This window comes from Rhincodon typus, chromosome 15 (genome assembly GCF_021869965.1).
Source record: "Rhincodon typus isolate 14 chromosome 15, sRhiTyp1.1, whole genome shotgun sequence".
Classification (NCBI taxonomy): Eukaryota; Metazoa; Chordata; class Chondrichthyes; order Orectolobiformes; family Rhincodontidae; genus Rhincodon; species Rhincodon typus.
The window spans coordinates 46,467,042-46,482,557 of record NC_063346.1 but is presented as its reverse complement, the minus strand read 5'-3'; the positions used below and the strand labels follow the sequence as shown (position 1 = coordinate 46,482,557).

Below are 15,516 nucleotides of genomic sequence, written 5' to 3'. Positions count from 1 at the left end.
CTGGGACTGATATATTTTGTTATTTCAAGATTGTGTGTTATACTGACCCTGCAGTGGACACTCCTAACTTGCATTTTGTAGATGTGGTGAAGCACCAAGGAGACAGGAGATGAGCTACACGCCACTGAATTTCTAGCCTTTGACCTGCTCTTGCAACAGCTGATGGTACGATATGGCTGATACAATTTTGTTTCTGGTCAATGGTAACCCCCTGATATTCATAATAAGGGAGCCAGTGACAGTAAAACCACTGAACATCAGGGGCAATGGCTAGATTCTCTCTTGTTGGAGATAGTCATGGTGTGGCACCAATGTTACCTGCCACTCAGCAGTCCAAGTCTGCATGTTGATCAGGTATCACTGCTTCTGGACACAGACCGCTCAGTATCTGAGGTACAGCGAATAGTGCCAAACATTGTGCAATCATCAGCAAACATCATCACTTCTGACCTTATGATGGAGGGAAAGTCATTGAGGAAGAAGCTGAAGGTGGTTGGACCTTGGACACAATCGTGAAGAACTTCTGCAGTGATATCCGAAGCCGAGATGATTCATAGAATCAGAGAATCCCTACAGTGTGGAAAGAGGATGTTCGGCCCATCGATTCTGCGCTAACCCTCCGAAGAGCCTCCCACACATGCCCAGCCTCAGCACAGCCCCATCTTATCTCTGTAACCCTGCATTTCCCATGGCTAATCCACCTAACCTATAAATTATTGGACACGCCAGGGCAATTTAACATGGTCAACGTACCCAACCTGTACATCTTTGGACTCTGCAGGAACACTCGGGAGAAACCCATGCAGACACAGGAAGAACATGCAAATTCCACACAGACATCACCTGAGGATGGAATTGAACCCTGATCCATGTCGTTGAGAGACAGCAGTGCTAACCACTAAGCCACCGTGCTGCTTCCCTGACCTCCAACACCCATTACCATCTTCCTTTGTGCTAGTACAAGTCTGTAAGCTGAACATCTGTCCATAGGGAAATTGCTATAATCTATTAAGGGAAGTTATAGCAAGATACAGAAATCTAATTATGTAGAATCAACATTGCTTTGAGAAAGGAAAATCATATTTGACGAACTTAAGAGTTCTTTGAGGAAACAACAAGTAATGTGGATAAACAGAACCTGGAGATGTGGTGCACTTTGATTTTTAGGTGGTGTTTAATTAGGTGCCCTATGAGACATTACTATGCAAAAAGAGCTCATGTATGGGGGGCTACTATATTAATATGGCTTGAGGATTGGTTAGCTACAGGAAGCCAACAGAAGGGTTAAGTTATTTTCCGGCTGGCAACTTCTAACCAATGGAATGCCACAGGATCGATGGTGGAACCTGAATTATTTATAATCCTTACACATGACTTCCATGATGCAACCAAATATATGGTTGCCACATGTGCAGTTGACACAGAAATAGTTAATAAAATTGTGAACAGGACAAAGAGTTTAGAAAGGGATTTAGATGGGTTAAGTGAGTGGGAAAATAATTAGCAAACAAGAAATATGGGACAATATAAAATCACCTGCTAGGTTAAGACCAGAAAAGCCATATATTGTTTAAATGGAGAAAGACTACAGCACTCTGAAGTACAATCAGATCAGAGTGCTCTTGCACATAAAATACAAAATTTTAGTATGCAGGTAAAGCAAGTGAGTAAAGAAGGTAAATGAAACAAGGTTTCGAGCAAAGGAAGTAGGGAAGCTTTGCTGCAATTGTGTAGGGAGCTGGTGTGACCACATCCAGAGTACGTGCAAAAGTTTGGTCTCCTTGTTTGAGAAATGCTATAATAGCTTTGGAAGCACTGCAGAACAGGTTCGTTCATGACTTCCTGGGATGAATGAACTATCTTATAAGGAATGGTTGAACAAGTTGGGTTTCTACTTTTTGGTTGACGGGGTCTTTGGTTTGTGAAATTCTCTTCCATAGAAAACAGTGAACATATTTCAGATGGAATCAAAGGGTAAAGGGGTAGACACCAAAGCAGAGTTGAGGCAAAAGATCTTAAATGGCAGTGCAGACTTAAGGGGCCAAAAATCCTACTCCTAACTTGTATTGTCACATATACACTTCATATTGATGTAGAAAATTCCTAAGACTCACAAGCCTTTGCATGTAGCAATTTCTTATCTCAGTGCTAATGATCAGTCTCTTATCATAAGATCCCATATTTAGATTCCCAGTGCACAATCTGTCAGCATCTTTCCAATGAGATTGCTTCTCATTTTTCTAAACACTACAGAAGAAAAACCCAATTTAGTCAGTCAATCACACATCACAGGAAAACCAGCTCATTCAAGGCACAAATTTAATGAACCATTGCTACAATACCTCCAATCTATACATATTCTTCCTTAAATTTGGGAACTAACCTGCATAGTGTTCCAGATGTTTCTCATCAGAGCCTAACAACTATTCTTTATTCCTGTACCTCAATCTCTCTGCAATAAAGGCAAATATGCCATTTGCCTATCCAATTGTTTGCTATACTTGCATGCTAACTTTTTGCATTTCTTATCAAGCACACTCAAGTCTCATTGGACATAAACATTTGGAAGTTTCAATCTCTCTATTCTTATGAACAAAGTGAATAACTTCATATTTGCTAGTTAAGTAATGGAACGTGAAGTCTCCCAGGCAAGATAATGTTTTTTGCAGCCAATGTTCATCATCTTTCAGAATTTGTAACGATAAGTATTACTAATAATTTTTCCTTTATAGTGCTAAGGGAAGGGGATTAAGGGGATTACATTTGCCTTATCTCAGATGACTATCTCCCAATCCAGTTTAGTTTGCAAAAAAAAAATACAAACTTAGCAAAAAGCAGGAGCCAACACTTGCCCCCACTGAATGCCTTAAAACTGAATATTGGTCAGGCATAGTTAAATTAGATTTGCTAAAACTGGACTTGCAGACAGCCAAAAAAAACTACTTTTCAAGTCCCATCCAAGAAATGCTCCATTGCATAAACCATTAAAACAGCAAAATTGCAGAAGAAAGTGAAGCAGAGAAACAAACCTGGATGCAAACTTGATCAGATGGCTTCTTTTAAATAGCTAACACGTTAATTGATTTACACATAAAACAAAATATTTGATCATACCTCTCATTGATGCTATTACGGGTTTCTCGGGTTATGTCAGGCGCTGCTGGCCAAGGTTGGCTAACAACGTTGTCTGCTGCTGCTGTATTCTCCTGAGACAAGACAGTTTCTAAGAGTGATGGAGTACTCAGCCGCTCTACCTCCACCTGAGGCATATCTAGAGAGTGATGACTATGTTCAGAGTTAGGTCTACTTCTTGGGGATAACAGATGCAGTGCAGAGGCAGCTGAAGCCATGCTATCCATATGATGGGTAGGTTCCAGGACTTCAGTGGGTAATACAGAGCCTGAAAATGCACGTTGGAGGGTCTCTGAGGCAATTTCAGGAATGTCCTGCGACAATGCTGTGGAGGCTGAGGAGATAACATCAGGAGAACGTTCCCGCGTTGGGGAACTCTGAGGCACACAGAGAGGATCCACAGACTGAAGCTCCAAAGGAAGCGAAGAGTTAGCACTAGTAACCTGATAGAAGAGGGTAAAATATCAGTTACATTCAAATTAAATACCAATAAAAAAAAAATCTTAGTTCAATGTTATCCAGTTCTACTTAGACTGAAGTTGGTTGTGAAACCATGCTTGTAACCAAGCTGCAAGTTTAAACTCTGCCTCAAAACTTCACTGCATAACCTAAGTTGATACTTCTGTGCCGTAAGCAAAGGAGTGTGGCACTATTAAAAGATATCATCCTTCAGATAATATATTAAAATGAGTGATCATCTGCCATTCAAATGAACAATGACATGGCACTGTGCATTGATCAAGGAATGCTTTCCAGTATCCTGGATAACATTTCCCTTCAACTAATGCCACGAAAAATTATTCAGCTTAATGTTATTTGTACACAAAGGGGCTCGGTGCCAACTTTCCCTATATAAATCAATACATTTCAAAGTAGTTTACTATATTTGAAGAGCTGGGAAACTCAAGGCCCAAGGTAAAATTATCTAGATTTTAATCAGCTGTGAAGGGTCAGCACAAGCTTCTGACTGCAAAGAATGACGTCCACAAAGATTTAGCAGGCTGTGTGGCATCATTGCTCTGTTAAGAGAAAGTCAACTTTGTCATATCCGATCCTTGGCATCCAGGAACAGTGAAGTCATTATGCAAGCTGAGCAACCAGTTGGGTTCACAAATTTTCATGGACAGCAAACCAGAAAGCAACAAGCCAGTTGCTTCCAGTTATCCTTCACCTTTTAATCTTTTAGAGACGAAAGCAAAAGTTAAGACATAAACATGGAATTACTGTAGAAGTTGAAATCTTAAACAAAAAACATTGTACAGAATTATCATAAAGTGAAAACAATGAAACGCTAGGCTTCTAAATTTATTTTGCAGGATTGGATAGGTTGTTCAACACAAACTTACACCTAATCTAAATGAGGTTTAGATTCTTCAATCGTTACATGAAGAATGGAGCACAAAAAGTTGTAGTCCATATTATACCAGCGGCCAAGACCACAAAAGATATACAGGTTAGATGGATGCTCTTTGGAGGATTGGCACAAACCTGATGAGCCAATTAGCCTCTTTGCGCACCTTTGGGATTATATGATTGTTACGGATATGATATATACATCAGTGCACCCCCCCATGGAGGAGAAAGGCATCAATGCCAGAAATATCAAAGTTTCCACATTTAACTCTGCACTTAAGAATCATAGAGATGTACAACACGAAAACAGACCTTTCGGTCCAACTCATCAATGCCAACCAGATATCCTAGATTAATCTAGTCCCATTTGCCAGCATTTAGCCCCTATCCCTCTAAATCCTTCCTATTCATTTATCCACCCAGATGCCTTTTAAATGTTGTAACTGTACCAGCCTCCAACGCTTCCTCTGGCAGCTCATCCCATACACACACCATCCTCTGCGTGAAAAAGGTGTCCCTTAGATCCCTTTTATATGTTTTCCCCTCTCACCTTAAACCAATGCTCTCTACTTTTCGACTCCCTCACCCCAAAGAAAAGACTTTGTCTATTTACCCTATCCATGCTCCTAATGACTTAATAAACCTCTATAAGGTCAGCCCTCAGCCTTCGACGCTCTTGGGAAACTAGATCAGGGCTATTCAGCCTCTCCGTATAGTTCAAACCCTCCAACCCTGGCAAAATTCTTGTAAATCTTTTCTGAACCCTTTCAAGTTTCACAGCATCCTTCCTATAGCAGGGAGACCACAATTGTACAGAGTATTCCAATAGTGGCCTAACCAATGTTCTGTACAGCTGCAACATGACCTCCCAACTCCTACATTCAATGCACTGACCAATAAAGGCAAGCATACCAAATGCTGCCTTCACTATCCCATCTACCTATGATTCCACTTTCAAGGAACTATGAACCTGTACTCCAAGGACTCTGTGCTCAGTGACATTCTCTAGGACCTTACCACAAAGTGTACAAGTCCAGCCCTGGTTTGCCTTTCCAAAATGCAGCACCTCACATTTATCTAAATTAAACTCCATCTACCACTCCTCGGTCCAGTAGCCCATCTGATCAAGATCTCTTTGTACTCTGCGGTAACCTTCTTCACAGTCCACTACAGCTTCAATTTTGGTGACACCTGCAAATTTACCAGCCATACCCACTATGTTCACATCCAAATCATTTATATAAATGACAAAAAGCAGTGGACCCAGGCACCGACCCCTGTGGACACCACTGGTCACATACCTCCAGTCTGAAAAGCAACCCTCCACCACCACCCTGTCTTCTACCTTTGATGCAGTTCTGCATCCAGCTAGCTAATTCTCCCTGTATTCCAAGTGATTTAACCTTGCTAACCAGTCTACTATGAGGAACCTTGTCGCACACATTATTGAAGTCCATATAGATCACATCCATTGCTCTTCCCTCAATCCTCTTTGTTACTTCTTTAAAAAGCTAAGTTATAGTCAGTTTTATGCAATAATGACAGCAAAGGTTGATACCTGCGCCCTCAGTAAAATACCAAAATATAGTTATGGACACCTTTTCTTCCTGTACAGAATGAATTAGACAAGGAGTTGTCCCAAACAAATCCATCTAGAAAGCCGGTAGTACTAAATGTTAAGAGATTACCACAAAGGCAAATGTAACAGCAACAATTTGTACAACAGCACACATTTATAGCGATGCAACAGATAATTTTAGAAAAAGTAGCTAAAGTCAAAGCGGAAGAGTTAAAGGACAATCTAAAAGGAGACAGGAAATTTCTGGGTTCAAGCTTCAATGGCTGAAGGCTAGGCTGTCAATAATGAGGCAAAAGAAACAAGTGGGTGAGAATTAGAGAAAAACAGAATTTCCTGAGGATTTGTGCAACTACAAGTATAGTGATGGGTGTAAATTACAAGGTGACCACTTTTGTCCACACTGCCCTTTTAGCTCAACAGTCAGTGATATTTCAGTCCATTAAGTCAAGAATCTTAACATTTGCTTCTATTAGCACAAGGTACAGACAGAAACATATTGCTGTCACCATGGAAACTACTCTGATAATGCAAAATTTAACTTTTCACTTTTATGCAATTTTCCACATATATACTTTCTTACCTTTTTACTCTTGATATAGTATCTGTATGGCAGTTTGAGTTCCAAGTTCTGCTTTACAACATTTGCACACCCCACACATCAATAGCCAAAAAAAGGTTTTACTTCAATGAGGATCAATAAAGAGCAATAACATTTTTCTTTAAAAAAAAAAAAGAGCTTTTGCAGTAATAAGCATACCTGAAGAGGTTTTGTAGATAGCTGTTCAGACAGCCCTGGGATAAGTTGCACAGAGTTGTTTCTTGGACTCGCTTGGACAGCATTGCTTGTGTTATTACTGAGACTGACATTCTCCAATGTGACCTTTGGGCTTAGAGACAAGTCTTCAGCAGGTCTAAAATGAAAGTGCAAAAGAGCTAAATTAGTATGACAGATTCTGGGGTCTGACAGTCTAACTGCCAAAGCAAATTCCAAAAATCTTGTTAACATATTTCAAATCATTTACATTAGAAAGTTCTAATTTTAAAATGTGCACAATTACAAGAAAATCTTTACGATATCAGACTTTGACCAATGCCTTGTAAGTTTGGGTCCAAAAGAAAATTTCTGAGAATTACAAATTTGAGGAAACGATTAGGTTCTTTGTTAACTACAGGTTTAAATCAAGAAAAGTAAAAGCACGAAAAAAATCTTAGTTCCACTGTGCCTGAAATAATTCAAAGGCCCAAATTTAACTGCCAGGGCAGAAAATATAGTTCTCACTATTGATCTCGAAGAATTCTACACACAAACGTATCCAAGACAAATCCGCAAAATTTGTTAATTTCATAGCACATCAATTGGGTTTAGGAAATCACTGGTGGCTAGCCAGTGACATTGTCAAGGAGGCTAAGCTGCTAATCACATTGCAGAATTCTCTCAGACAGTAAACCAGGAAGTAACAAACAGAAATATCCTTCATGTTTTTAATTTTTCAGAGTGGAAGAACCATTGGGACATATAAGAGGCATTAAGGTAAAGGCAAAACATCAAACATGTGAAAAACATTGAAAACATGTAGAATCATCACAAAGATGAAATTCAATTTTTCACAGCTATTACTTTATGTTACCAGTTAATGTAATTTTGTTTTGAATATAAATTTACTTGAACAGCCCTTTACTTCAAATTACATAATTTCTATTTTAACATTGTTGTGCGTCATCATGTGCCAGAGTCATAATGATATCAGTTGGCACTACATTGGGAGATCTTAGAGAAACTTTAGATCAGAGACCCGAGATCAGTTTTCAAGTACTCCATTCCCTTGGTTTCTGTTCTGAACTGGCACTAAACGGCTCCATCTCATGGACGGCATTAGTTAGTGCAGTAGTAGAGTCTCAGCTCTGCTGCAATCAACTTCTGTTAGCACACAGGGTCTATCAGTCTAAAAATACAGACGAGTGAAATGTTTCCCAAAATATTGTATGCTGCACTGAATTTCTTAGATAATTACTAACGTATTCTATTTTGCAAGTTCTGCACACAGACAATACAGACTTTCAACTTGCACACTGGGTATTTGCTTGCCTGGAAAAACCAAAGGAACCTAACTCCAGCTTTAACATTGATTCCAGTCATGAGGACAGAACCAGAACTTGAAGTGAGGGCTGCTGGTATGCAAAATGTGCTTTTCAGGGCCAGGGCCTCTCACTGATATAGACATAACATTTTCAATTATTTGCCGTTAGTATTTATTCTTGGTTTACAAATTGTTGTTAATACAAACAGTAACAATTTATTGAAAAATGGTACGACATTTAACTTTGAACAGTAGATCTAAACAACATTCCCTCTAAACTGTGCAAAAGAACCACTGCATAGGAATCTGAACATACCCCACTGTTCAATAAAGAGGTTATGCATATAAAATACCACCATAAAGATGCATATGTGCACTACCATACAGCAATCTTAAAGTGATCAGGTCAAGCAAAATAGCCACACTAAGGAAACTGAAAAACAAATTAGATCTGAATACAGCACAAATTGTGAATATAATTTATGAGCTAATGTAAAATTGTATGGATATTTCATAAAAAATGCAAACATTCATTTGCGATGGTTTACGTATTCAAATATAAGAGAAGTTGTCCTCTAAACAGATGGAAACTAAGATAAAGAACTGCAGCACCTATACAAAGATTTATCTACACAAGTCAGATTTGCAAGGTACAAATTCATTTCTACTACCAGTCTGAAGTAGCCAAAATATTTTTCTCCTCTAGAAAGCAACTGATAAATACATTTCACCAACATTTCAAGGGGATCTCTAACAAATACATTTTAGATTATTTCAGTGCACATTTGCACCCTTCCTTCTAGTCTGCATAAAGTCTCTTGACTCTGCACATTATAATCACTGACTGAAAATTTAGAAGTATTGTTAACATCTTGACAACTTTAAATAAGCAGTAAACCTAAGGAACCATGGCATGCATATTCTTGCAATCACTAATGTCATATATTTAAATTTCGGTGAGATGGTGGCATACTGTGATGTCACTGGATTACTAACCTAGAGGCCCAGACAAATATCCTGGGAACACGGATTCAAAATCCACCATAAATCCACAATAGAAGCAAAGGAATTTAAATTCAATTAATAAATCTGGAATATAAAACTGGTCTCAGCATCGATACCATGAGAACAATCATCAATAGTTGTAGAATTCATCTCCTTCACAAATATCCTTTAGGGACGGAAATCAGGCTGTCTTACTGGTCTGACATATATGTGACTCCAGATGCACAGCAATGTGGTTGACTCTTAACAGCCTCTCTGAAATAGCCTGGGAAGCCATTCAATTAAGTGGAAATTAGGGATGAGCAACGAATGCTGACCAGGTCGATGAGACCCACATCTCATGAAAGAAAAAATTTAGAAAAACCTGTTGGGATTAGATATAACGTAGATGGATTTTCAAATGGATATTGAAAATGTACTAGTCGATTCCTCCTCCTTAAACCACGAGACAGCAAGGCTGTTAGAAAATTGTTTGCAGCTTAGAAACAGCAGAACCTCAGCAGCGTGCATCAGCTTGACCAGTAAAGACGGCAGGGCTCTGGGAAAGCTTGTGATGTTTGAGGCATATAAAATACAGGTAGTTTTGGATCCGCAAGACATCCAGGACAGTCACATCTGCATGAAGAGCTAGAGTCCTTCAACAACATGTAGCTGATTTGGAGCAGTGACTCTCCTGACTACACGCCGCACAAAGAGGAGCGAGGTTTCTCGATCAGTCACACCAAAGAGTGGTCACTCTACAGTACGAGAGGCAGGCAAGGAGTATAGAGATGGCAGATGAGTGATTGACCATTTGCCAAAAGGAAAGATGACGGAGGTCCAGAAAACCCAGGACTTCTTGAAGCTGTCTAACAGGTACGAAATTTTAGGTGCCTGTTTAGTGAGCAATATGACTGAGTCAGTGATGGATAACTTGAGGGAAAACCACACTATCATAGTGCCTGAGGCTATTCTGGGAAGAGAGAGAGAAGCTGGTAGGCAGATTAGCAAGGTAGTAGCAGTGCGTGACTCAATAGTTCAAGGGATAGACAGTCTAGTTTGCAGCCGAGATCGCGAGGCCTGTCGAGTCTGTTGTCTCCCTGGTGCAAAGGTTTAGGACATAACGCAACAACTGGATAAACATCTTGAAAGGGAGGATGAACAATCAGTGGTGGTGATTCACGTGGAAACCAACAACATAGGGAGGGACAACTTGGAGGTCTTGCAGGATCAATTTCAGGAGTTAGGAAGTAGGTTGAAATGCAGGACCTCCAAGGTAGCAATCTCAGTAATACTACTTGTGCCACAAGCTTCATCATTTAGACAAAGACAGATCAAGGAAGTAAATGTGTGGCTTGAGAGGTGGTGTAGAAAGAAGGAGTTTAGAATTTTGAGACACAGATCATTTTCGGGAAAGGAGAAAGCTGTTCTGAAGAGACAGGCTTCACCTGAGCAAAAACGGAACTAATCTCCTAGTTGAGAGGGTGGCGTGCGTGCGTTGGGGGCAGGGCAGGGCAGAATGGATGGATGGATGGACAGTTGAGGTGGGTTGACAAATGGGCCAAGTTTTGGAAGTATCAGAGAGTGCAAAAGACAAAAGATAGTGAGTAGGGCAAAGATGATGAGGGAAGGCTTCAGTATTGACAATGATCACCTTCCATTGCTAAGATAAGGGCAGGATTAAATTGTGCACATGTAAATGCACAGAGTACAGTTCACAAAACTGGGGAACAAGAAGCAGAAATTGGTCTGAGGGATATGACAATAGCAGCACTGACAGAAACATGGCTCAAGCCAGCACAGGAATGAATATCCCAGGTTAAAAGACTTTTAGCAGAAACAGGGTGGGTAAGACAGGAAGAGGTGTAACAGTCTTCGTCAAAGAATATTATTGCCCTTGAATGAAATACTGTTCCTGAATTAAAATCTATATAGTTAGAGGTGAGAAAAACTGGAATGGAGCAGTGATCTTCTTAAGTATTTGTTATAGACCTCCAGAAAGTGGGGAGGATGTGGAAGAGAGCATCTCTAGGCAGATTACAAAAATCTGCGGGATGAGTAGTGTTGTGATAGTTGGTGATTTCAATTACCCTAGGGTAGACTGGAGGAAAAAAAAAAGGTTGAGAATGGGGTATGGAAGGGGAGAAATTTCTGCAAAAGTGTGCAGGGGAGCTTTCTGGAAGAGTACATTTCCAGTCCTACTCGGGAGGACATGCTGGATCTGGTCTTAGGAAATCAGGCATCCAAGTGGACAAGATGCACAACAAGGAGGAAATGAAGGCGGTGGGAGTTGAGATGAAGGAATAAGAGTTGGCCAGGCAGGAACGCCCACATCCCATAAATGGATCATAAGAAGTGCTTATCCTAACTACACTCAAGGTAGCTGTGGTGAGCCACCGTCATGAACCACTGCAGTTGATGTAATACAAGTATTTCCAAACTATGTCATATGGGGAGTTCCAAGCTTTTGACTCAGCAACAGTGGAAGAACAACCACACAGTTCCCAATCAGGAAACTGTAACTCAGGGTAGCATGCACAGATGGTGGTGTTCCTGTATGTTCTGCTGCACCTGTCTTTCTGGGTGGTAGAGGTCACGGGTTTGAAATGTGCTGTCAAATGAGCTTTAGCAAATTGCTGCATTGTACCTTGTGAATGGTACACACTTCTGCCACTGTACACCAGTGACAGAACAAATGACTGATTAAGGAAGTGAATGAATGATGGACAATATTTGGAGGATAAGTTGTCAGTTGTCAAAATTCCCAGCCTCTGATCTTTCTTTGTCACCACAATATTTATAGATATTTTTTACTCAACCTGTTCGGACATGTTATGACACATTTCAGAGCAGATGGTAGGACATGAACCTAGGCCTTGCAGCTCAGGGGCAGGGACACTACCACTGTGTCAAACCATGCCACAGTACTGACATACTTGGTCCAGTTAAGTTTAATGGTCAATGTTAAATTCTGGTACAGTAATGATAGGAGACTCATTAATGGCAATCTCACTGAATGTCAAAGGGAGAAGGTTTGATTCTTTCACTGGAAGCAGTCATTGACTGCACTTGTGTTATATCAATTTTATTTGCCACTTTAAAGCCCAAAACCTGAAAGCTGAACAGACCACTTCAGTATCTGAACAGTTTCAAGTGGATTGAACAGCATGCTTAATCAGCAAATGTCTGCACTTCTGACATTATGATGAGTGATGATGAAATCACTGATAATGCAGTTGAAGACACTTGGACTTCCGACACAACCTTGAGGAACGCCAGTCCTGGAGCAGAGATGATTGGCCTCCATCAGCCATAACAATTCACTTGCACTAGGTATGACTCTAATCAGTAGGAAGTTTTCCTAACCGGTGACCTCAGTTTATTAAGACCCCACAATATCACACTAGTCAAGTGATGCATAATGTCAAGTATAGTTACCCTCATTCATACACTGTTATTACTCATTTAGTTCTCTGCGTGTATAATTCAAATAATTGTTGCCTTAGATAGTGTCCTGACGGCACCTTTTTTTTAATATGAAATCAAAATGGAGATTAATAGTTTTTTTTAATCATGCAAGGATACTGAACCAAGTGGAACAAAGCACAAAGTCAAGCACATCAGCCATAACAATTCAATGGCAAAGGGGTTAAATACTCTACCTCCTAATGTTGTTACATTCCAACATCAAGCTACCATACAGCTACCTGACAGCAATGACACAGGACCAAGGAAATTTCATACTTATGATGTTCTGCTATGGGTACAGGATTGAAATATTTATCATGTACTTGGAGATGTGAGAGAGACTTAGGAAGCAGGGACAAAAGTAGACTGTAAAACAGCTCCTTCATCAATTAGTTGCACTGTGATGTTCCTTGCAGCAGTCATTGAATAGTTATTACAGTGAATGGAATGATGTTTTCCTCTATGAGCATCTAGCTCCGCTATAGCTATAGATACTGTGTCCAGGTCTCTTTAAATACAGTTATGCAGGGCCTAACGAGCTACATTCAGAATGCACAAGGTTGACCGTGTTGAATAGCCTCATGACCTGTCAAGATGACCACCGTGATATAGGCTACTACGTTCATTATAGCAGTGGAGAAAGACATGGAAGCTAAGGAACTCAGGGAAGTAATTAGTGATGTCTTGAAAAGAGTCCACAGAGGAGGTGGTGCTGGAGGTTTTAAAACAAAGGTAGGTAAGTCCCACAACCTGATCAAGTGAATCCCATTATATTGCCGGAAGGTACAGAAGAAATTGCAGGGCCCCAGCACAGACCGACGTTTCATTGACAGCCACGGGTGAGGTGCTGTAGACTGGACGTTGGCCAATGTTGTGCTATTATTTAAGAAAAGCTGCAAGAAAAAGTCAAGGAACTGCAGACCAGTGAGCCTAACAGCAGTGGTGGGCAAGTTGTTTGAGGGGATTCTGAGAGACAGGATCTGCATGCATTTAAAAAGGCAAGGATTGATTAGGGATAGTCAGCATGGCTTTCTTTGTGGGAAATTCTCTCTCTCAAATTTGATTCAGTTTTTGAAGGAATGACCAAGATGATAGATGTGGGCATTACTTGACATTATTGTCTATGTGGACTTAAGCAAGGCCTTCGACAAGGTACTGCATTGTCAACTGGTTAGTAGGTTAGGTCACATGGGATCGAGGGAGAACTAACCAACCGGATACAAAATTGGTTTGACAAAAGGAGTCAGAAGTTTGAGGATCTACTTCCCCGAGTTCCCTAGCTTCCAGACTGAGGCCTGTGACCAGCAATGCGCCGCAAGGATCACTGCTGGGTCTACTGATGTTCATCAAGTATGTAAAAGATTTGGATGAGAATTTTGGAAGAATGGTTAGAATGTTTGCAGATGACACCAAAATTGGTGGTATAGTGGACAGTGGAGAAGATTATCCAAGCATACAATGGGATCTTGATCTACTGGGCCTTTGGGCTAAGGAATGGCAGATGGGAATGTAATTCAGATAAATGTGAGGTGTAGCATTTTGATAAGACAAACAGTATAGGACTTACAAAGTTAATGGTAGGGCCTTGGGGACTGTTGTCAAGTAGATAAACCTGGGGTCCAGGTGCATAGTTCCTTGAAAGTGGTATCATAGGTAGACAACGTGGTGAAGACTGTATTTAGCACACTTGCCTTCATTGGTCAGATCACTGAATACAGAATGTCAGGTTACAGTAGTACAAGACATTGGTACGGCCACATTTGGAGCACTGCATACGATTCTGGTCACCCTGCTACAGGAAGGATGTTATTAAATTGGTAAGGGTGCAAAAAAGATTTACAAGAATGTTAGAGAGACTGGAAGGTTTGAATTATAAGGAGGCTTGATAGGCTGGTACTTTTTCCCTGGAGCATAGGAGGCTGAGGGGTGACCTTATAGAGGTTTTTAAAATCATGAGGGGCATTGATAAAGTGAACTACCATGGTCTTTTTCCCCATGGTAGGAAAGTCCAAAACTAGAGGGGATAGTTTTACGATGAGAAGGGAAAGATTTAAAAAGAGACCCGAGGGGCAACTTTCTCACACAGAGGGTAATGCATATGTGTAACAAGCTGCCAGAGGAAGTGGCAGAGGCAGGTACAATTACAACATTTAAGAGACATTTGGACAGGTACACGGAAAGGAAAGGCTTAAGACAGATATGGGCCAAATGCAGGCAAATGGGACTAATTTAGTTTAGGAAACCTGGTCAGCATGGACGATTTGGGCTGATGGGCCTGTTTACATCTACCTCTATGACTCCGTTATCTGTTGAATTTAGTTCTTTGGTCCATCTTGGATATGCACTAGAACAAGATCTGGAACTGAGTGGTCTTGCTAGAATCCAAATTAAGCATTGGTGAATAGTTTTTTGCCTGGTCAAGTGCCACTGAATATCACAACTGATAACACAATACCATACTTAGTGTTAATATATCCAACTGAATCAGCCTTATACTGTAAAAATTTGGCCATTAACAAAAATAACATGACCGAGACAAAGAAACATTTGGACCAATATTTCTATTTTATTGTCAATCATCATCCAAAGTTGGCATTGTTTTATTAACCCTGAAATTCTCTACTTAATACAAAAATATCTACAATTGTCTCTTAGAACAGGTATTATTTGCTTCAACAATATCTACTACAGTACTGATGGTTTCAAATTTTTTACTCAATTCTTAAAATTATGTCTCTAATTTTTTAACCCAATCTGAAATTCAGGATCAATTTCACCAATCCCATTCATTATTTTGAAAACTCCTATTAAGTTACCTCAAAATTCCTTCATTCCCCAATATAAAAAAGCTATGCAGTTGTAATCAGTTCTAAGTACAGTAATAAGGAAACTCAACTCAGATTATCATCAGCCCCACAACTG

General features: G+C 40.1%; 1 protein-coding gene across 3 annotated transcripts in view; it reads right to left on the bottom strand.

Annotated features, from left to right (window-relative positions):
• Positions 1-15,516, bottom strand: part of edc4 (enhancer of mRNA decapping 4) — a 96,540-nt gene that overhangs the window by 38,102 nt on the left and 42,922 nt on the right. For all 3 annotated transcript variants that reach the window (XM_048605691.1, XM_048605689.1, XM_048605690.1), the window contains exons 17-18: positions 6,822-6,975; positions 3,115-3,575 (exon numbers count right to left, since the gene is read on the bottom strand). In XM_048605691.1, coding sequence (XP_048461648.1) covers positions 3,115-3,575; positions 6,822-6,975 — 615 coding nt within the window. The remainder of the gene's footprint in view (positions 1-3,114; positions 3,576-6,821; positions 6,976-15,516) is intronic.